The sequence below is a fragment of the Balaenoptera physalus genome, assembly GCF_965194825.1.
Source record: "Balaenoptera physalus genome assembly, chromosome: 2".
NCBI classification, from domain to species: domain Eukaryota; kingdom Metazoa; phylum Chordata; class Mammalia; order Artiodactyla; family Balaenopteridae; genus Balaenoptera; species Balaenoptera physalus.
This window is the reverse complement of record NC_138883.1, coordinates 25,285,593-25,308,519: the sequence shown is the minus strand read 5'-3', so window position 1 is coordinate 25,308,519 and position 22,927 is coordinate 25,285,593. Positions and strand designations below refer to the sequence as shown.

The 22,927-nt window shown below is 46.3% G+C and overlaps 1 protein-coding gene across 8 annotated transcripts in view; it reads left to right on the top strand.

Annotated features, from left to right (window-relative positions):
• The window catches only part of ADCK1 (aarF domain containing kinase 1), a 119,696-nt gene that overhangs the window by 80,345 nt on the left and 16,424 nt on the right, over positions 1–22,927 (top strand). For 7 of the 8 annotated variants that reach the window (XM_082451354.1, XM_082451356.1, XM_082451357.1 and 4 more), the window contains 2 exons: positions 1,219–1,377; positions 6,754–6,870. In XM_082451354.1, the coding sequence (XP_082307480.1) occupies positions 1,219–1,377; positions 6,754–6,870 (276 nt within the window). The remainder of the gene's footprint in view (positions 1–1,218; positions 1,378–6,753; positions 6,871–22,927) is intronic. The other variant, XM_082451355.1, reaches the window with a different exon arrangement.

Sequence of the window (22,927 nt, the reverse complement as noted above, 5' to 3'; positions counted from 1 at the left end):
CTTTCTGCTTTAGCCAGGGCTAGAGATGGGGATTCTCAGAGAACTTGAACCATAATCTATACCAAGAATTACTGGGAGGATCTGTCAGTGGTTCTCCCCAGGACCGACTTTGAACACCAACAGGAGGGCTTATAGAAGAACAGGAGAGGTGCCTTCTGCGTCCCTCCCTCTCCCCCCCCCCCACCCCCCCCCCCCAATGCTGGAACATCCCCCATGTCCCTGGCATCACCCTTGCTTACCCACTACAGTGCTATAGTCTGTGAACTTGTGAGACCATCTCAAATCCAGAGCTCCAGTGGTGGGGTAGCCTCAGAACTGAGTCCCTGCCCACGGAGGCGCCGTGGTGTGCTCTGCAGATGTCTGTGGGCTCTTGTTCTCTGCCAGTGATGTTTGTTTCACATAATTAAACTGACAACTGAAATGCCAGGTAAGTCTTCTGAAACTCACTCTTTCATCATGTCCTGACTCAAGAGTGCACAGTGGGCCCAGATTTCCAAAAATCCAAGCTTTTTACCCAATTGGTCAAATCCCTTATCTCTTACTCCTCTTGTCTTATCCAACCTTGGTTTCTTATTCCAATTTGATTTTTTATCATGAAATATTTTAGACGTATTCAATACAAAAAGCATAGAAAATAATATAAATGCTCAGGTACCAACCACTCAGCCTAAGAAATAAATAAAATGTAGCTGCTGCCCCCTCCCAGCCCTTTATAAACAGGACCACGAAGCACAAATCTGGGAGAAGCAAAGGCAGCAATTCAGCAATGTGCTTAAGCACAAGGGTTTTGGGGCTGGGTAGACCCAAGGGGAATTCTGGCTCTGCTTCCTTGCTGGGCAAATTCAGGAAAATCACATAACCTCTCAGAGCCTCAACTTTCTTCATCTGTAAAATGCAGATGATAAGGGTGTGTACCTCCCAGAGACACTGTGAAGAATAAATGGAGGAATAAGGCAGGTAATAGTGCTTACCCAGTGCTGGGCAAGTGGGGTGCGCTCAGTAAATGGTGGTGGAGGTTTCTGCTCGCGGCTGTTGGGCTTTCATAATCTTGGATTTGGACTGCAGAGATGGGCCCCAGGGGAACCGTTTCCCCACCCACCCTTACTCCAGGGGCGGCCTGGGGACTTGTCAACGCCCAGACCCAAGCAGGAGGACAGAGAATGTACCTCCCTTGGTGGGGGCCATGGACAGACTGATGGGGTGCTTGATGGGTTTTAGGTGCTTGTCCTGGCTGTGAAGCAGCTATTTCCAGAGTTTGAGTTCATGTGGTTGGTGGATGAAGCCAAGAAGAACCTGCCTTTGGAGCTGGATTTCCTCAACGAGGGGAGGAACGCCGAGAAAGTGGCCCAAATGCTCAAACACTTTGACTTCTTAAAGGTAGGAGGTCAGGGCCATGGGGCCCTGGTGGTCGGGCGGAAGAGGGCAGGGGAAAACTGGTCCCAACCCTGAGCATCCCGCCTTGCAAGACATGAGCGGGGACGTCTCCTTCCTGAATCTTCTCTCTGAGGGTGACTGATTTGTCCCTGGTGATGCACATTAAAGCCCTTGAAGGCAAAGTTATTGATACAAATTAGCAAAGGGGATTGTTGACTTTTTGAACAAATATTTTTTTATTGAATGACCTACAGTTGCAAGACCTTGAGCACCCTGAGAAACAGAGACCGTGTTTATACTGTACTTCTGCTATCCGGATTGATTAATAGAGATGGGGAGACTGAGGGTGCATCTACCCTAGCTGCCTGAGAGTCCTAAAGCTTGGTGCACGGGAGGAAGACCTACAACTGTGATGATCAGTGTGGCGTCTTGATACGCTGATTTGGTGGAAGGTGTAGCCACTGGCAAAGTTCAGCTTTTTGAGTGAGTTGGGGGTCAGGTCTGTCAAGATGCCCCCAGTGTGCTTGACTGGCTTTTCCTTAAACAGCCCTACAAGGCAAATGCCATTATTTGTACAGACCCTCTTGCTTGGGCAAATCCGGATGATCTGGTAACATTGCCCCAGCCTTGAGCTTCAAACCACCAATTCAATGAAAACTTGGCTTTCTAATGCAAGTAATAATATTAACTAATTAGAATAATGCTGTGGGATCTGAATTATGCTTCCACTTACATATTCCTTTTCTTTCATTCCATTATTCCACATTTATTGAGCATTTTCTGAGCCTGTTACTGTGCTAGGATCTGGAGGGTACCTAGATGAGTAAGAGATGGTTGGCTCCTGCCTGGGAAGACCTCCCATCTAGTGGGGGACAAACACACAACATGTTGTTATCGTACAGGTTGGTTAGCACTATGCCAGAGACTGATCTTTGTTTCTGTGGATGCCCAAGAGGAAGTACTTAATTCCACCCAGATAAGGAGCTCAGAGGGGGCTTCCAAGACGTGTTGATTGTACAAAGGGATGGGCAATGTTTACTGAATGTTTCTTCTGTGGCACTGAACACTATGCTGATACTAGGACACTGAATCCTTCCAACAACCATCATCCCATTTTACAGATGGTAATCTTAGAGGAGAGGAGTTAGGGTACAAACAGGATTTTCTGACTTCAACTCTGAGGCTCGTCTAAGGACATTCTGTTGCCTCTTAGCCGGCAGGGGTGGTCCTCCGCGCCAAGCAGAACCATCTCCTCCACTGTTCCCATGGAAACAGCAAAATCGTCCCCTGGCTGGGGCCAACTAGCATCTGTCAGACCAAGACATGTAATAATAATAATAATAACACAAATTTTTGAAACGAGGATGCCAAATGGGTAAATAATTAGTGTAATGATTTGACCTGCTGCTTCTGAAACCCTCACACCATTCCTAAGACAATGTTAGAATTAAGGCTCCTGAGTAATTAATTTTCTCTAAACACATAACAAGTGGGAAGCAAATTTTGCGTTGCGAACCCAGTTCAGCTCTTAAAACAGGAGATAGATTGCTTTTGCACACTGGCACCCCATCACAACATCTGTGCATAATTAAGCCTCAGCAAAGAGTTTACCTCTCGGTGTGTGAGGCCTCTTGCAGTGGGGTTTAATAACCTCAGCCCTGTGGTATAAATCTCTGAGCCTCAGACAGGCACTGAATGCAAATGTGGTGTCGGGGAGACGGGGAGAAGGCGAGGGGGCAGCCAGGCCTAACGGTCAGACCAGGGCATTTGTAGATCTGGCATCAGCGTGTGTGTATGCTGTGGGGAGGGGACAGGACAAGCAGTGAGGTTTGTGACTGACCTTGGGGACAACTGGGACAAGATAGAGGGAGAAGCCTTAAAACCACAGGGTTTGGGACTGGAAGGGATGAGGGTGTGTCTGTATATGTGGAGGTGGGGCTTGGTGGGAGGTTGTCTCTTGAGCAGGGGCCACACCAGGGCTTTTTAGTGCTAGGTAAGGGGCCTGGGACACTCCAGAAACCGTGGGCGAACGCTGAGGAGATGAGCATGCATTTGGTGAAACACCATAACTTCCTAAGACTCTCAAAGCTTAAGAAGCGCTGATGTGTAATAATTAGTGTTAGTTAATATTTTTTACATGCCTATGCTGTGTTAGACACTTTTAAAGTGCTTTATGTATATTTACTCTTTAATCCTTATACAGCCCCACAAGGGAAATGCCATTATTAGCTCCATGTCAGCAGCGGGGAAGCTGAGGCCCAGAGAGATGAAGCCACTTGCCCAAGGTTACACGGTTTCCTGGTAAGGGACAGAGGCAGCCTGGCCCCAAGCCTGCATGTTAAACCTCTGAGCTCTTCTCCCTCCATAATAATTTATGGGCAGATCTGAGTTATGCTGAACTGTCTGTTGCATTAGCTCTCAGCCCCGGTTGTGTTTCAGAACCGGTGAAATTCTACGTGGCTGTCATATGGCAGCTGCCGTGCTGAGCTCCAGGACCTCACACGTGCTAGTAGGAAGTAAGGAGCGTCGCTTTCCTTGTAACTGTCGTCACCCTTTTACAGTGAGGGAACTCCACTCAGAGAGGTTATAAAACTCACCCAAGTCACACAGCTTGGAGGTGGCAGAGCAGGGGCTCCAGCCTGACAGTCTGACTTCAGGTCTATGCTCTGCCCCACTGGGCTCGGCTAATGGGACGACTGTGGCCCTCGATGACGGGGGCTGGCCCGGACAAGCCGGGTGTGCTGACCAAGCACAGGAACAAAGAGGAAGCACAGGCCAGTTAATGAGGCTGAGGCCAGGGTTTGGGGCTGGAACTTTCCATAATCTGTGCCCTCCTTCCGGGGGTCAGGATTGGCTCTGGTATGGGGGCAGGCAGAGCCTACAGGAGTGGGGCCTCAGCTCTGTGGTGAGGAGTTTAGACGCCAGACCCAGAGGTCCTGATGGCCTCCGTGGGGTCAGCAGGCACCCTGGCCAGGAGCCTCTCGGGGTTTATTTTTGTTTGGGCAGGGGACAGCGTGGTTCTTATCGCCTCTTTAAAAATTTTCTCTTTAATTTTCCATTCCTTGATGGAAGAAGCTGAGGAAGGAATGGTGGTGAAGCATTGCTGTTGGGGTGAAGTAAATTTCACCTTACAGCCCCAGAGCCTCCTGCTCACATGATGATTTAGGAGCGAGTCACTTGACCTTGTGTCCCCTGTCAAGCCAAGTTTCTCCTAATTGAGCAGGAGGCACATTTGCATTTTGCAGTCATTTCCATGTTACATCCATCGAGGGGCAACTGCAGCCCTCCCTGAGCTCCCAGGACAGACCCTTCTGCCTCCCATTTTTTTGCTGTCTCTGCTGTTTCAGAGCTAAGCAGCTGAAGCAGGCGCACATTCCACTGGGAGACTGGGTTGGTTGCATCTGGGGGGAGACTGGGGGGAAAGGTGGAAGAGGGGGAACCCAGTACACTGGTGACCCTGACTAACAAGCCCAGGGAGTCTCCAGCTTTTGGGTTTTCTCTCTGGTGTGTGGCTCTTTCTTGGCTGTTTTCCCTGTTGCCCCAGGCGGATATGGAGGCGGGGTCTGACCTCCAGTTTCCAGAGCCCCAGGCACCCACGGCCAAGCTTGGGTCCCAAACAAAGCAGGGGAAGGACTTAACCCCCAAATATGTCCCTTTCATTTGGAAGCCACCGCCAACAGCAGCAAACTTGCACTCATATTTTTAAAGAGATTTTTTGAAAAATGCCAAGCGAGACTGAATTTTGAGTTCAAAGTAACATAGGGTCACAAATTTCTCTAATGGCCTAGATTTTCAAATGGCAAAAACTGCAGGAAAGGAGCAAACCAAAATGACACCTTGATTTCAGTAGGAACTTTTGTTCCAGGGAGCCCAGTGTGTTCACTTGTATGTATGGCACCTTTTGTCCCCAGAGCTCCTTATTGAGATGGAGCAGGAACAATCTCCTTTCTAATGAGGGAAACTGAGGCATGGAGGAGTTAAGTGTCTGGACTCAGACACAACAGTTGTTAGCAGAACCAGGAACAAGAAAGGTTTCTTGGCTTGAGGGCTGCTATCTTACTGCTAGTTGAGCTTTGGGGGTTGGGATGAGGGAAGTCCTTATTCCCCAAAACACTTGAATTAGGTGCCCTTGCTTCTTCGTTTGTAAGTGGAATAAACCCATTAAGTTGTTGGGGAATCATGGCATGCTGAAATCCTGGTCATTCCTCCCTCCTGGCCATGGTGGGTCTCATAGGTGTCACTCACTCACATGGCAGCCCAGCAGTCCTTGGTGCAGCCCAATCTCTTGGCTACTCCTGGGGAAATCTGTTCTCTTTTTGGCTGTTGGGTGTCCTTAGAGTCAGAGGGGGTTGGAGAGCATATCAGTTAGGAATGCATTTGTCTGCAGGTAACTGACAGCTCCATTCAGAGTGTCTTAAACAAAAAGGATGTATTTTCCTCACATAGCAAGAAGGCTTGTAGCAGTTGCCTGTTGATATTGTCTCAGTGGTTTGACAGTATCAGAGCTGGCATCTCTGTGATTTTCTTAGACTTTTCCTCATGGTTATAAGATAGCTGCTGCAGCTCCAGGTAACACATTCACTCTCAAGGTAGGAAGAGAAGGGTAAGAAGAGTTGCAATATTTACAAACATCCCTTTTTATTAAGAAAATAAAAACCTTCCTACACCCCATAACAGACCTCCACTTATGTCTCATAAGCCAGAACTGTGTCACGTGGCCATAATTATTGCAAGGCAGGCAGGGAAAGTATTTAGTTTCCCCTGTCTCGGGGGAAGAGGAGGATTGGGAATAGGTGTTGGGTTAGGCTTCAGCACTGCCTGCCACAGGAGGCTTGTAGGAAACGGGCATGAGAAAACTCATGACTTCGTGACTGAAAAATTTATCACTCAGCAAAAATTCATTCATTCAATCAATCATACATATAATAACACCCATTGCACAGGTGAAGAAACTGAGGCAGAGAGTTTATATTCACATGAGGAGCCTGAAATAAGCCTGGTGTGAGAGAGAAATAGCTTCTAACACCAACTCTGGCTCAGATATGAGAGGTTCCATGCATTTTCCCCTAAGTCCCAGTTTTAGTGTGGGCTCTTCATTGTGTCTGGAAGGCACTGAGGAGGGTGGGAAGCCCTTCTCTGGTCCCCAGGCAGGAGGGGTCACTAAAGGAGGCCTGGCGCCTCGCTGGTGGAGGCGGAACAGCCTACCCTTCTCTCTTGGCCTGCCTCCCGCTTCCCCCACCAATCCCTACTGGGGGGGGGGCCTTCCCTTCTGTTCCTGGGAGGAACGTGTGCTGATGTCTGGCTCACGCGCCCGTCTGCAGCCCTTGCCCGCAGCTTCCAGCCTCCTGCCTCCTTCTGACCTGCCCTTTCCTGTTCCAGGTCCCCCAAATCTACTGGGAGCTGTCCACCAAGCGGGTCCTTCTGATGGAGTTTGTGGACGGCGGGCAGGTCAACGACAGAGACTACATGGAGAGGAACAAGATTGACGTCAATGAGGTAAGGTCAAGGATGCTTGGCTGCTGGCGAGGGACGCGGGCTTGGGCGGGGCTGCCTAGCAAGGGCAGGTGTGTCTGGGTGAGGTCTCACGGCCTTGAAGTGGGGCCTGTTGTCTGAAGAATTATAACATCTCTGAGCACAAAGCAGCCTTCCAGGTCCTCTATGGCAGCTCTCTGCCCATCTCCAAGAGCTGGGGTTGGCAGCAGGCAGTGGGGTGGGGCATGTACTGAGCCCCACCTGCCCCCCCCAGAAGCTCCTGCCTGGACAGGGGATTACCATCTGTCTTCTTGTGCCATCTGAGCCCCGCAGTGCAGAGAAACTGAAGAACAGTGGTGCAAATCCATGGGACTTAATCCTCTGCCCTGCGGGCCCTGGACGCACCTCCTCCCTCTTCCTGCCCTCCCCAGATCTCCAGGTATCAGGCCAAAGGGGCTCAGCAGTAGCCAGCTAGTGGCCTAGAGTGAAAAAAAGAGGGGCTTCTGTCTCCCGCCTGCCACCTGATTGGCCTCAGAGAAAGCTGACCGGTGGGCTGGGACCTGTACCCCATTTTCTTCTTCTTGGTCACCATGGGGTCCCACAGGTAGGGATGGGGTTGTCCTTTTTCCACCAGCATTCATCATTTTTTAGTCCCTACTCTGTGCTAGGTGTGAGGGTTCAGAGAGGAACTAGACACAATTCCCTTTGTCAAGGAGTTCCCAGCCTAGCATGGGAGTCAGACACACAACTCTATCCTTATAGCCATCTCTCAGGCAATGCAACGAGGGGTGAGCCAGTCCCCAGGGAGCCACGAGGAAGAAGTGCTCACCTCTGCCCCAGGCCGGCTTCCCCAGCAGGATGAGCGGGAATTTGCCAGGGATGTGTGTGTGTGTGTGTGTGTGTGTGTGTGTGTCAGGGTGGAGGAGTTGGGGGCGCAGAGGTGGTACTGCAAGGAAGGGTAAAGGAGTGGTGAGGTTTTGCAGGGCTGCAGGCAGATGGTGAAGGCCTTGGGCATGACCCCGAGGTACTGGGGAGTCACTGAAGGGTGAGGAGTGCAGTGACGTGACCCCTCTGGCTGGTGGGAGGAAGGAAGGAAAGGGACCAGACCCAGTAGAAGTGAATGCTCTTGGCTACTCCCTCTCGGGCAGCACACGAAGATGAGCCTGGGGTCCCAGTGGTGGCCCAGAGGAAAAAGCCATACTTTGGCTCAGCAGACGAGCCAGTGGGAACGGCAGGAGAGTGTGCAGATTGTGAGCCCAGGCCTTGGGTGCCTGTGTGGCCTCTGCAATGCAGACGATGATAGCCTTACTTCTAAGAAGGTTGGGAGGACCTCAAGAGTTAGTGCACAACAGTGCTTAGAATGGTGCCTGGTGATTATTGGGGATTAACCAAGATGGCGGAATAGAAGGACGTGCTCTCTCTCCCTCTTGCGAGAGCACCAGAATCACAACTGGCTGCTGGACAATCACTGACAGGAAGACCCTGGACTTCACCAAGGAGGATACCCCACGTCCAAGGACAGAGAAGAAGCCACAGTGAGACGGTAGGAGGGGCGCAATCAGAGTAAAATCTAATCCCATAACTGCTGGGTGGGTGACTCACAGACTGGCGAACACTTATACCACAGAAGTCCACCCACTGGAGTGAAGGTTCTGAGCCCCACGTCAGGCTTCCCAACCTGGGGGTCCGGCAACAGGAGGAGGAATTCCTAGAGAATCAGACTTTGAAGCCTAGTGGGAATTGATTGCAGGACTTCGACACGACTGGGGGAAACAGACACCCCACTCTTGGAGGGCACACACAAAGTAGTGTGCGCATCGGGACCCAGGGGAAGGAGCAGTGACCCTGGGGGAGACTGAACCAGACCTACCTGCTGGTGTTGGGGGGTCTCCTGCAGAGGCGGGGGGTGGCTCTGTTTCACTGTGGGGACAAGGACTCTGGCAGCGGAGGTTCTGGGAAGTGCTTCTTGGCGTGAGCCCTCCCAGAGTCTGCCATTAGCCCCACCAAAGAGCCCAGGTAGGCTCCAGTGTTGGGTTGCCTCAGGCAAAACAACCAACAGGGAGGGAACCCAGCCCCACCCATAAACAGTCAAGTGGATTAAAGTTTTACTGAGCTCTGACCGCCACAGCAACAGTCAGCTCTACCCACCACCAGAGCCTCCCATCAAGCCTCTTAGATAGCCTCAACCGCCAGAGGGCAGACAGCAGAAGCAAGAAAAACTACAATCCTGCATCCTGTGGACCAAAAACCACAGTTACAGAAAGATAGACAAGATGAAAAGGCAGAGGGCTATGTACCAGATGAAGGAACAAGAAAAAACCCCAGAAAAACAACTAAATGAAGTGGAGATAGGCAACCTTCCAGAAAAAGAATTCAGAATAATGATAGTGAAGATGATCCAGGACCTCGGAATAAGAATGGAGGCAAAGATTGAGAAGATGCAAGAAATGTTTAACAAAGACCTAGAAGAATTCAAGAACAAACAAACAGAGATGAACAATACAATAACTGAAATGAAAACTACACTAGAAGGAATCAATAGCAGAATAACTGAGGCAGAAGAACGGATAAGTGACCTGGAAGACAGAATGGTGGAATTCACTGCTGCGGAACAGACTAAAGAAAAAAGAATGAAAAGAAATGAAGACAGCCTAAGAGACCTCTGGGACAACATTAAACGCAACAACATTCGCATTATAGGGGTCCCAGAAGGTGAAGAGAGAGAGAAAGGACCAGAGAAAATATTTGAAGAGATTATAGTCGAAAACTTCCCTAACATGGGAAAGGCAATAGCCACCCAAGTCCAGGAAGCGCAGAGAGTCCCATACAGGATAAACCCAAGGAGAAACTCGCCGAGACACATAGTAATCAAACTGGCAAAAATTAAAGACAAAGAAAAATTATTGAAAGCAGCAAGGGAAAAACGACAAATAACATACAAGGGAACTCCCATAAGGTTAACAGCTGATTTCTCAGCAGAAACTCTGCAAGCCAGAAGGGAGTGGCATGATATATTTAAAGTGATGAAAGGGAAGAACCTACAACCAAGATTACTCTACCCGGCAAGGATCTCATTTAGATTTGATGGAGAAATCAAAAGCTTTACAGACAAGCAAAAGCTAAGAGAATTCAGCACCACCAAACCAGCTCTACAACAAATGCTAAAGGAACTTCTCTAAGTGGGAAACACAAGAGAAGAAAAGGACCTACAAAAACAAACCCAAAACAATTAAGAAAATGGTCATAGGAACATACATATCGATAATTACCTTAAACGTGAATGGATTAAATGCCCCAACCAAAAGACATAGACTGGCTGAATGGATACAAAAACAAGACCCATATATATGCTGTCTACAAGAGACCCACTTTAGACCTAGGGACACATACAGACTGAAAATGAGGGGATGGAAAAAGATATTCCATGCAAATGGAAATCAAAAGAAAGCTGGAGTAGCTATACTCATATCAGATAAAATAGACTTTAAAATAAAGAATGTTACAAGAGACAAGAAAGGACACTACATAATGATCAAGGGACCAATCCAAGAAGAAGATATAACAATTATAAATATATATGCACCCAACATAGGAGCACCTCAATACATAAGGCAACTGCTAACAGCTATAAAAAAGGAAATTGACAGTAACACAATCATAGTGGGGCACTTTAACACCTCACTTACACCAATGGACAGATCATCCAAAATGAAAATAAATAAGGAAACAGAAGCTTTAAATGACACAATAGACCAGATAGATTTTATTGATATATATAGGACATTCCATCCAAAAACAGCAGATTACACGTTCTTCTCAAGTGCGCATGGAACATTCTCCAGGATAGATCACATCTTGGGTCACAAATCAAGCCTCAGTAAATTTAAGAAAATTGAAATCATATCAAGCATCTTTTCTGACCACAACGCTATGAGATTAGAAATGAATTACAGGGAAAAAAACGTAAAAAAGACAAACACATGGAGGCTAAACAATACGTTACTAAATAACCAAGAGATCACTGAAGACATCAAAGAGGAAATAAAAAAATACCTAGAGACAAATGACAATGAAAACACGACAACCCAAAACCTATGGGATACAGCAAAAGCAGTTCTAAGAGGGAAGTTTATAGCTATACAAGCCTACCTAAAGAAACAAGAAAAATCTCAAGTAAACAATCTAACCTTACACCTAAAGAAACTAGAGAAAGAAGAACAAACAAAACCCAAAGTTAGCAGAAGAAAAGAAATCATAAAGATCAGAGCAGAAATAAATGAAATAGAAACAAAGAAAACAATAGCAAAGATCAATAAAACTAAAAGTTGGTTCTTTGAGAAGATAAACAAAATTGATAAGCCATTAGCCAGACTCATCAAGAAAAAGAGGGAGAGGACTCAAATCAATAAAATCAGAAATGAAAAAGGAGAAGTTACAACAGACACCGCAGAAATACAAAGCATCCTAAGAGACTACTACAAGCAACTTTATGCTAATAAAATGGACAACCTGGAAGAAATGGACAAATTTTTAGAAAGGTATAACCTTCCAAGACTGAACCAGGAAGAAACAGAAAATATGAACAGACCAATCACAAGTAATGAAATTGAAACTGTGATTAAAAATCTTCCAACAAACAAAAGTCCAGGACCAGATGGCTTCACAGGTGAATTCTATCAAACATTTAGAGAAGAGCTAACACCTATCCTTCTCAAACTCTTCCAAAAAATTGCAGAGGAAGGAACACTCCCAAACTCATTCTATGAGGCCACCATCACCCTGATACCAAAACCAGACAAAGACACTACAAAAAAAGAAAATTACAGACCAATATCACTGATGAATATAGATGCAAAACTCCTCAACAAAATACTAGCAAACAGAATCCAACAACACATTAAAAGGATCATACACCACGATCAAGTGGGATTTATCCCAGGGATGCAAGGATTCTTCAATATACGCAAATCAATCAATGTGATACACCATATTAACAAATTGAAGAATAAAAACCATATGATCATCTCAATAGATGCAGAAAAAGCTTTTGACAAAATTCAACACCCATTTATGATAAAAACTCTCCAGAAAGTGGGCATAGAGGGAACCTACCTCAACATAATAAAGGCCATATAGGACAAACCCACAGCAAACATCATTCTCAATGGTGAAAAACTGAAAGCATTTCCTCTAAGATCAGGAACGAGACAAGGATGTCCACTCTCACCACTATTATTCAACATAGTTCTGGAAGTCCTAGCCACGGCAATCAGAGAAGAAAAAGAAATAAAAGGAATACAAATTGGAAAAGAAGAAGTAAAACTGTCACTGTTTGTGGATGACATGATACTATACATAGAGAATCCTAAAACTGCCACCAGAAAACTGCTAGAGCTAATTAATGAATATGGTAACATTGCAGGATACAAAATTAATGCACAGAAATCTCTTGCATTCCTATACACTAATGATGAAAAATCTGAAAGAGAAATTATGGAAACACTGCCATTTACCATTGCAACAAAAAGAATAAAATACCTAGGAATAAACCTACCTAGGGAGACAAAAGACCTGTATGCAGAAAACTATAAGACACTGATGAAAGAAATTAAAGATGATACCAACAGATGGAGAGATATACCATGTTCTTGGATTGGAAGAATCAACATTGTGAAAATGAGTATACTACCCAAAGCAATCTACAGATTCAATGCAGTCCCTATCAAATTACCAATGGCATTTTTTACGGAGCTAGAACAAATCATCTTAAAATTTGTATGGAGACACAAAAGACCCCGAATAGCCAAAGCAGTCTTGAGGGAAAAAAATGGAGCTGGAGGAATCAGACTCCCTGACTTCAGACTATACTACAAAGCTACAGTAATCAAGACAATATGGTACTGGCACCAAAACAGAAACATAGATCAATGGAACAAGATAGAAAGCCCAGAGATTAACCCACGCACCTATGGTCAACTAATCTATGACAAAGGAGGCAAAGATATACAATGGAGAAAAGACAGTCTCTTCAATAAGTGGTGCTGGGAAAACTGGAGAGCTACATGTAAAAGAATGAAATTAGAACACTCCCTAACACCATACACAAAAATAAATTCAAAATGGATTAGAGACCTAAATATAAGACCGGACACTATAAAACTCTTAGAGGAAAACATAGGAAGAACACTCTTTGACATAAATCACAGCAAGATCTTTTTTGATCCACCTCCTAGAGTAATGGAAATAAAAACAAAAATAAACAAATGGGACCTTATGAAACTTCAAAGCTTTTGCACAGCAAAGGAAACCATAAACAAGACGAAAAGACAACCCTCAGAATGGGAGAAAATATTTGCAAACGAATCAACGGACAAAGGATTAATCTCCAAAATATATAAACAGCTCATTCAGCTCAATATTAAAGAAACAAACACCCCAATCCAAAAATGGGCAGAAGACCTAAATAGACATTTCTCCAAAGAAGACATACAGACGGCCACGAAGCACATGAAAAGATGCTCAACATCACTAATTATTAGAGAAATGCAAATCAAAACTACAATGAGGTATCACCTCACTCCTGTTAGAATGGGCATCATCAGAAAATCCACAAACAACAAATGCTGGAGAGGGTGTGGAGAAAAGGGAACCCTCTTGCACTGTTGGTGGGAATGTAAATTGATACAGCCACTATGGAGAACAATATGGAGGTTCCTTAAAAAACTAAAAATAGAATTACCATATGACTCAGCAATCCCACTACTGGGCATATACCCAGAGAAAACCGTAATTCAAAAAGACACATGCACCCGAATGTTCATTGCAGCACTATTTACAATAGCCAGGTCATGGAAGCAACCTAAATGCCCATCAACAGACGAATGGATAAAGAAGTTGTGGTACATATATACAATGGAATATTACTCAGCCATAAAAAGGAACGAAATTGAGTCATTTGTTGAGAAGTGGATGGATCTAGAGACTGTCATACAGAGTGAGGTAAGTCAGAAGGAGAAAAACAAATATCGTATATTAATGCATGTATGTGGAACCTAGAAAAATGGTACAGATGAGCCGGTTTGCAGGGCAGAAGTTGAGACACAGATGTAGAGAATGGACATATGGACACCAAGGGGGGAAAACTGCGGTGGGGTGGGGATGGTGGTGTGCTGAATTGGGCGATTGGGATTGACATGTATACACTGATGTGTATAAAATTGATGCCTAATAAGAACCTGCAGTATAAAAAAACAAACAAACAAAACAACTAATACTAAACTTTCATTGGGTTATTTGTATGGAAATATGTTAATATAAATGTTTCAGACATTACATGAAATTTCTAAAAATCTAAAAAATATATATATATATATCATGATCTTCAACTTCAAGTCATTGCAATTTAACAAATGTTGCAGTGCTTACTACATGCAAGGCACTGTGCTAGCTGGTTAACTTCCCTCCTCCCCCACACTCAGTGTTGTCAGACATGTGTCAGACATGGTCCTTTTAACAATCCATTGTTGCTTTTCACTTGCCTCTCAGAGAGTATTAAAGATATGAATCGTGAAAAAAAAAAAAAAAAAAGAAGACACTGATTTTCTGAGAGAAACCTCTTGTACAAAATAAATTGAGAGATAATAGATCTCTATATAAAAATGATTGTACACACACACACTTATATGCCCACAAACACATATTTACCTTTCATTTTAAACAAATCACTAGGAAAATAAGGGTTGAAGGAAAAGTTCCTTGCTCCTTTACAAGGTAGGCAAATCAACATAGGGTAAAAATAATGCCCCAAGTCACCTAATCTATTTTGGAATAGTAAAACCAAAAGAGATGAAGAATCAGTTTTATCTTGGGGAAGTTGTTTCTGATTTTAAAATGTAAGCACAATACACATGATGATAAAATGGACTTCTCAACTCAGAATAAATGAACTTTTATGAGTGTACATAACTCTAAAGGAATGATAATGAAGTAATTCAAATAAAGGGAAGGTTGGTGTGTGAGATGTCTCCAAAATTTTTCATAATATTTGATTTTCCCTTTACTTAGGACTTCCTTTAAACAAGGCGAAAACTTAAGGTTTTCTGGCCTGTTTTGGACAAGTTGTTATGAATTTTAGCATCTCATCTTTAAATCTCTATTCTTGAACTCCAAATGTTTCCCTCGATTACAGTGTACAGTAATAAACAACTGCTACTCTCTGCTTGTTCCCACCCACTTGTACAAGTAAGTCTGTAGTATTTCAGGACCTCTGATTTGGTTTTCAAGAGGCTTTTTCTTGTCACTGGCTCTCCTCCATTTCTGCTGACCCAGGCTTCCAAGAGTGTGAGGGATAATGGGATACACTCTCTGAAGAGTTTGGTGCCTCTCTTTTTATTTGTTTTGCTCATCACTGTATTAAAAACATAAAATTCTAACTGAGTAAATTTGAAGATCGAATTGGCTTTATTCAATGATTTATGAATCGGGCAGCATCCCATTGAGCAAGTAGAAAGGAGCTCTGCGGAGCTGTAAAAAATGCAAGAACTTTACAGGCAGGAGGGGGCAGAAAAGGGAAGTTTCTAGCTAAGAGTGGATTGTTTCAGGCAGGGTCACCTTCCTTTTGGGGGAAGGTGGGGGGGGGTCACCCCTCTAGTGCTGACCAGGTAATTCCAGATCTATTGGTGAAAGGTCCCATTCCTGAGAGAGGCTGAAACTGCAATTAGGTTAGCTATTAAGTCTCGGTTTGCTGACATGGGACTTAGCACAAGTGACTCCATTTGGGGTTTGTTGTTTCTTTACTAACAACTGTATCTCATTCCTAGCTCTTAACCCCAGTACCTAGATACTTGCTGGTGAACGGATGACCAGACCAGTGAATTCAGAATTTCAGAGAAGTTCTTTATAATGAGAGACAGGCAGAGAAATGGCAGTTCTACCACCCAGTAAGTTTTGAACTCTTGCAGGTCTGATGCCCAAATCAAGCGTGGGAACGTGAACAGTGAGACTGAGTGAAAACACAGGAGTTCTTTGTGTTTCTGTTAGAGAAACACTGGTGGGAGACAGAGGACAAAGGAAGGAGACACAGGACTGGAGTGACCTCTGCTGGGGGCGGGGTTTCACAGTGTTGGGTGCTGCAGAGAGGTAGTCAGCAGGAGCAGGGTCTGTGTACATCATCAGAGGCATTTTTTATTTTATTTTATTGTTTTTATTGACGTATAGTTGATTTACAATCTTGTGCCAATCTGCTGTATGGCAAAGTGACTCAGTTATACACATATAGACATTCTTTTTTTATATTCTTTTCCATTACAGTTTATCACAGGATATTGACTCTAGTTCCCTGTGCTGTAGAGTAGGACCTTGTTGTTTATCCCTCCTATATATAATAGTTTACATCTGCTAATGCCACACTCCCAGCCCTTCCCTCTCCCACCCCCCTCCTCCTTGGCAACCACAAGTCTGTTCTCTATGTCTGTGAGTCTGTTGCTGTTTCATAGATAGGTTCATTTGTGCCATACTTTAGATTCCACATGTAAGTGGTATCACATGGTATTTGTCTTTCTCTTTCTGACTTACTTCACTTAATAATCTCTAGTTGCATCCATGTTGCTGCAGTCATCAAAGGCATTTTAGAAGAGGCTCTGCTTGCCATAGCTTCTGGCAGCGTTGCTTCCTACCGTGGAAAGAAGAATGTTGTTGATGGGAATTCCCAAAGTTAGGCTAAAGTGGGGGTGAAGTAACTTTTCTAGGTGAAGACGTGATCTTTTTTTTTTTTTTGATTTGTGTGTGTGTGTTTTATTATATATTAGTCTCTTAAATCAAATAGAAGACAAAAAGTGGAGCTACAAACCAAAGTTACAACAGTACTAGCTTTTCTCGTCGCCTGTCTGTCTACTTTTACCAGAGGTCTTTATTTCTTCGTAAGGCTTTGAGCTACTGTCCAGGGTCCTTGACTCCAACCTGAAGAACTCCCTGTGGCAGGCGGGTCTGGTGGTTAAGAACTCTCTCAACTCTTGATTAACTGGGAATGTCTTGATCTCTCCCTCATTTTCGAAGGAAAGTTTTGCTAGATATAGGATTCTTGGTTGACGGTTTCTTTCCTTCAACACTTCAAGTACATTGAGTCATGCCATCTGGCCTCCGAGGCTCCTGATGAGAAATCTGCTCAATGACCTTTCTGGCAAATCTTCTCTCAGCTTCATAGACTTTCATAATGTACCGTATCATGTCTTATGCAACAGAACATTTTGTATAGTATCGTGAAGTCAGTTAAGTTGTAACCTTATTTTGAGACCAGAATTTAAGGAAAAGGAATTGAACATTTCAAGTGTAGACATTATGAGGTCTTTAAAATTATTACGCATTTTCAAACTAGAAATAAAAAGGCCACTGAAGCATCCTGCAGATTTTTATTTATAACAAAGTGAATACCAATATCTAATAACACACGTAAAGAAAAATTTCTTTGGGATCCTTTTTCCTAAGTGTAAAGGGGCCTTGAACTCAAAAAGTGAGAAAACCACTGTGGTGTATCCCCAGCGGTGATGGGTCCATTTCTTGCTCTGACCTCAGAGTGCACCATTGTGATGTACTTCACAAAGCCCTATTAAAGAGAAAGGTGGGCCCAGGTTTTTGGTCCTTAGAGCCCAGGAAGCTGCTTTTGGTGACCTGACGGCCTTGGACCTACAGTTAGCTTGTGTTTTCCTTGTTTCTGCCATTTTGTTGATTTTTTTTTCTCTTTTCTCTACTCTTTTTTATTTGTCTCATTTTTCTTTCTACAGTTAGCATAGTCAGTATTGTTGGTATAGTTAGCACAGTTGGTATAGTTAATAGTTTATTAGCATAGTTAGTGTAGTTAGTACTAGTTAGCGCTGTTGGTACAGTTAGCGTAGTTAGCGTTGTTAGTAGAGACAGCATACTTAGCCCTGTTAGTACAGTTAGCATTGTTAGTTAGCGTAGTTAGCGTTGCTCGGTAGTGCTGTCAGTCAGTGTAGTTAGCAGATCACCAGGATGCAGGGCCTCACAGCCAAATCTGCTGGCAAGAAGGCTCATATTGATGACTTCCAGATCCTCCACACCATTGGTGAAGGCACCTTCGGTAAAGTGAAGTTGGCCCGGCACATTCTGACCGGGACACAGGTGGCTGTGAAGGTCATAAAGAAAAGGCGTCAGAGCTTCTCAAGTGTCCAGGCACTTTTCCGGGAAGTGTGCAGTCTGAAGGCTCTGAATCACCCCAATATTGTAAAACTGCTGGGGGTGATTGACACAGAGGAGACATTTTTCGTGGTGATGGAGTACCTCAGTGGGGGGGACATGTACCGCTATTTGAAGATCCATGGCCGTATGACAGAGGCGGAGGCCCGAGGCCCGTTCCAGCAGCTGGTCTCCGCCCTGCAGCACTGCCACCGGAGGGGCATCGTGCACCGAGACCTGAAGCCACCGAGCCTCCTCTTTGATTCCAAGATGAATATCAAACTTACAGACTTTGGCCTCAGCAACAAGTGTGATGACATTTTCCAACTGGACACGATCTGCGGCACACACCCTTATGCTGCCCCGGAACTCTTCCTGGGGCAGAGCTCCAGCAGCCCTGCGGTGGACGTGTGGAGCTTGGGAGCAGTGCTGTACACCATGGTAACTGGGTCCCGGCCCTTTGTGGGAAAAGACTTCCAGGAGCTGCGGAAGAAAATCCTACAAGGGCAGTACCCCATCCCACCTTATCTGTCTTTGAAGATAAGGGATCTGTTACAAAAAATGATTGCCCTCAACCCCAGTGACAGAGGCACCTTACCTGACCTCATGAAGCATCCATGGGTCAAGATGGGCCAGAAGAAGCCACTCCAGCCACCCTGTGAAGAGGACCGGGAGGTGACAATGGTGAGGACTCCGGGCTTGACTTGCGACCAGATCCAGGACACTGGGACAGGCAGTGTGAGCGCCAAGAAACCCAAGGTGGAGGTCTCCATCATAACTCTGAAGCCCTTCTCTTGCGGGGACCTCCGTGGCAGTGAACTTGAGCCTTCTCCAAGCCCTGTGGTGTCCTCCCTGCAAACCAGGTGGCTCTACCACAGAAACGATGTGCAGCTGCAGGAAGACCAGCAGGCAGGGCAGAAGACCGGTGAGTCTGCCTGTCCCCCACCCAGCCTGGAGGCGAGGACTGCCACCCCCAGCCCAACCCCCCAGTGTGGCACTGGGACATCCCCCTCCACCAGCAGCAGGATTGGAGCCCCAGAGGGAAGCAGCTGCCCCCCGGGTGTATCCAACACTGGAAGGTCCTCCCACGCTGGGCAGCCTGAGAGTGTGTCCTCATCCACTGTCTCTGACCAGAGCCAGAAAAAGCAAGGGGTGGCTGGGAGAATCTGGAACTTTATTTTGAAACATCTTTGTTGCAAGCTGCCCAGCATGAGGCGTCATAATAAAGTGAGCCCATGTGAACCCCATGGATCACCGAGGCAGGAAGGTCAGGCCGCCGCGCTCCCTGGGGCCCGGTGCAGGGGAAGAGGAGTGTGTTCTCCGCGCGGCCTTCAGAAGCATCGTATCCAAGACCCTGGCCAGCTCAGAGGATTGGTCCAGAGCAGCCCGGGCGACCGAAAGCGAGGCCACCGTGGCTGCAGGTCTGCCCCTCAACCCCCACCTGAGTGAAACTTGAGAGACTGGACTGTCATTCCTGGGGCACGTCTCCCCTCCCCTACTCTTCTGTCTTCCGTGTTGGTGGGGGAGGGGGATAGTTCTTGTTCCAAGAACTCCTTGGTTCTTCCAATTCTAGTTAATAAACTTGATGCTCCAGAGGAAAAAAAAAAAAAAAGAACGGTGCCTGGTGTATGCTGAGCACTCCAAAATGGCAGCAGGACTGTTGTTTTCACTCTTTTCTTTGGGCTCTGGCCTTTCCTTCCTCCTCCTTTATCTCCTTTTACGGTTAATGTTTGCTGAATGCCTGACTGCCTGTGCCAGGCCCTTTTCTCCATAATAAACTCAGGAGGTAGGTTTTATTGTCTCCATTTTGCAGATGAGGAATCAGAGATTCAGAGAAGGAAGGTAACTTGCCCAAGGTCACACAGCTAGTAGAGCTAGGATTGAAACCCAAGTCTCGATGACTCCAGTACTCCTCTTAGTTCATAAAAGGAGGGCCTGCAGCAGAGGGTATGGAGCTGCTGCCAGGAGCATGTTTAGCCACAGCTGGCCTTGGATGCTGGGGACAGCTATTGTCCCCTGACTTAGGGAACAGTGCTCCCAGAACCCTTCAGGGGCCTCTGGATGGGTGGGGAGGCTGGGTGGGCCTCTCTACTCCCTACCCTGCTTCACCCAGGGCAGCTCTGCCATCGCCTGAGTTGCCTATTGGGCTCTTTTGGAAGAGATCTGCTGCTCGGGGGCTGGGGGCAGGGGGAGGATGAGAAAACTACTGTTCCAATTCAGGGGACGCTCAGAGAGATAGCAAATGTCTTTCCCGAGGTCACCTGGCAGTAGCACAACTTGGGGCTTCTGACTCTGCTTCCCTCACTGTTGGCTAGGGGGTGTCTGGGCAGAGCTTCCTGCAGAGGAGGGAGTGGTAAGACCTGCTTGCCCATCTCTTCCTCTGTTGGTTGGGGTGGGGGTATGTCCCTGCATCTAGCCAGGGATCCTTTGTCCTTTGTCCACCAGGACTCTTGAGTACAAAGTCTTTGGCACCAGTGAGGAGGGGAAGGGAGGGGAGGGGAGAGGAGGGGAGGGGAAGTCACCTCTTGTTTATCCTGAACAGTCTTAAAGGGGAGCAGGGTCTCTCTGCCTGCTGATCAGGAAAGACTCGAGGGGCCTCAGGTTACTGGCATTTAGTTACTGCCAGCTGCGGTGGGCTTTTCATGCCAGCAGCACACCTAAATTCATTAATCTCTTTGGATCCAGTGAACCCAGGGCTGTAACGGCGTTTAATCAGGCAGCTTTGATTTTCAAAGACAAGTGCAGACAAAGATGTGCTCTGGTGTAGTTGCTTGCTCTTGGCTGAGTGAGGTACCTGGGAGGAGGTTGGAGGTGGCTGGTGGGAGCTGGGGCTGGGTGATGCCCTCTGAGGGCCTGGGCTCATCTGCTCCTGCTTCCAACCCTCTTGAACCAGCTTTGCAGATAAGGCCAGCGTTCTGTGCAGAGCAGACCCTTGGTGGACATCCTATGAATTAGTAAACAAATTAAGCCAGTCTCATGCCCTGGATTGGCCTCTATGAGGCAGGGCTGGGGTAGAGTGTTGGTTTTTGTTTCCATGGACATACAGAGTCGGGCAGGCTGATATCAGAGTAGTTTGGGAAAAACAATAGCAATAATTATTATAAGCAACTTATATGTACCAAGCATGTGACAAATATAATCTCTACTCCTTACAGATGTCCTCCAAGGATATATCGTTAACCCCATTTATAGATGAGAAAGGTGAAGCTCAGAGAGGTTAAACAATTTGCCCAACATCACACAGCTAGCAGGGGCAGAGTCAGGAGTCAAACCCAGGTCTGCATGACTTCAAAGTCCTTGCTCCTCCACCTTCTCTGTCTCCCTCCCAACGATTTGCCTGGGGCTGCAGTGGATCCTGGGGCCACCTGGTTGACAGCCATGCCAGTAACTCCTTGAAGAAGGAGTTGGAATACTGACAGAAGTTTTGCCCAGCTCCCAGGGCACCATCTAAATGCAGCCCTTCTCTCTCTAGCTTACATCAAGTTCATATTACAAACGTTGTTCCATTTTCTAGAGATGTTGTGAGGACTAGATGAGCCCTCCTAGCACAGCTCCTGGCAAGTGGCTAGAACTCTGAACTGGTAGCTAGTTGATGGTTGTTGCTGTTTTCATTATTCTTATCATCACTGGGCCCTGTCCTTTCCTCCGTTACCGCCTTTGACCATTAACGTTTACTGACTGCCTGACTCTGGGTGCTGGGCCCGATCTGCATTACAAACTTAGGAGGGAGGTCTTGTCTCCATTTTGCAGATGAAGAATCAGAGACTCAGAGAGGGAAGGTAAACTTACTTGAGGTCCCAGATCTTCATGGTACACCTCAGTGAGTTTTCATATGGATATACTGTGTTACTCACCAGCCAGATAAAGGGACAAACCATTTCTGGCCCCCTGGCAGGCCCCCTCCTGCCCCCTCCCAGTTGATACCCTCACCCCCACCAGAGCTCCCGCTATTCTGACTTCTGTCACCATAGATCACCTTCTCCCTTACTGAATTTCATGTCAATGGCATCATACCATATAGTAATTTAGGCCTGGAATCTTTGTCCTCAATTGGCTGTGGGTCTTTTCTGGAAGCTGTTTTCTTCCATTGGTCTGTTGGTCTGTCCTTGCAATAATAACCATACTGTCTTAATTCCTTATTTCCTTAATCCCCTGCCCCTGGCTTCTAGGGTTTGCATGACCTGGGAGCCTCCTTGGTAGTATTCTGAAATGATGTCATTAAATACTTCCACAGGAACCTCAGGCTGGGCAGTGGGCGCTGGGCCACATGCTCTACTGTGCCGTTGCTGACAATCGGTGAGGTTGGGAGACTAGGGACAGGCCCTACTGTGCAGAAATTAACCTGTTATGGCTCTTACCAACCAACCTCAAAGCCACAGGCCTCATGGAAGACTAGTGGTGTGTGTGTGTGTGTGTGTGTGTGTGTGTGTGTGTAGCATGAAAGACTCCACATGACTGAAAGTTTCTAAAAAAATTCTGAGGTTCTAAAACCTGTCTAGGACTGTGGGACTGAGTGGGCCTGTCCCTGGAGTGACTCTCCCTCCTGAGGACAGCCTGGCTGTGAGTGTTGCCTGGGAAGGGAAATACAGGGGACAGATAGGAGTGACAAGGGGCAAAGATCGCACCCCAAATCCTGGGGGAGAGGATAGTTAGTGGCATCTTGGCTGCTACAAGTTGTTGACTCAGCTGGAAGATGGGGCTCAGCAGGAAGTGGCTCTAGAAGGAATTGTTCCCGAGGGTGAGGAGGGCTCTAGACCCCTCCAAACACTTGTTAGTCATCCCCACTCCACTTTGAAGAGCCCTCCTCACCCCGCAGCATCCCAGCCCAGTTGGGCTAGTATGTGAGGACCTGAAGACCAGTCCAAGTGGCCAGTTCCCCATAGGCTCAGGT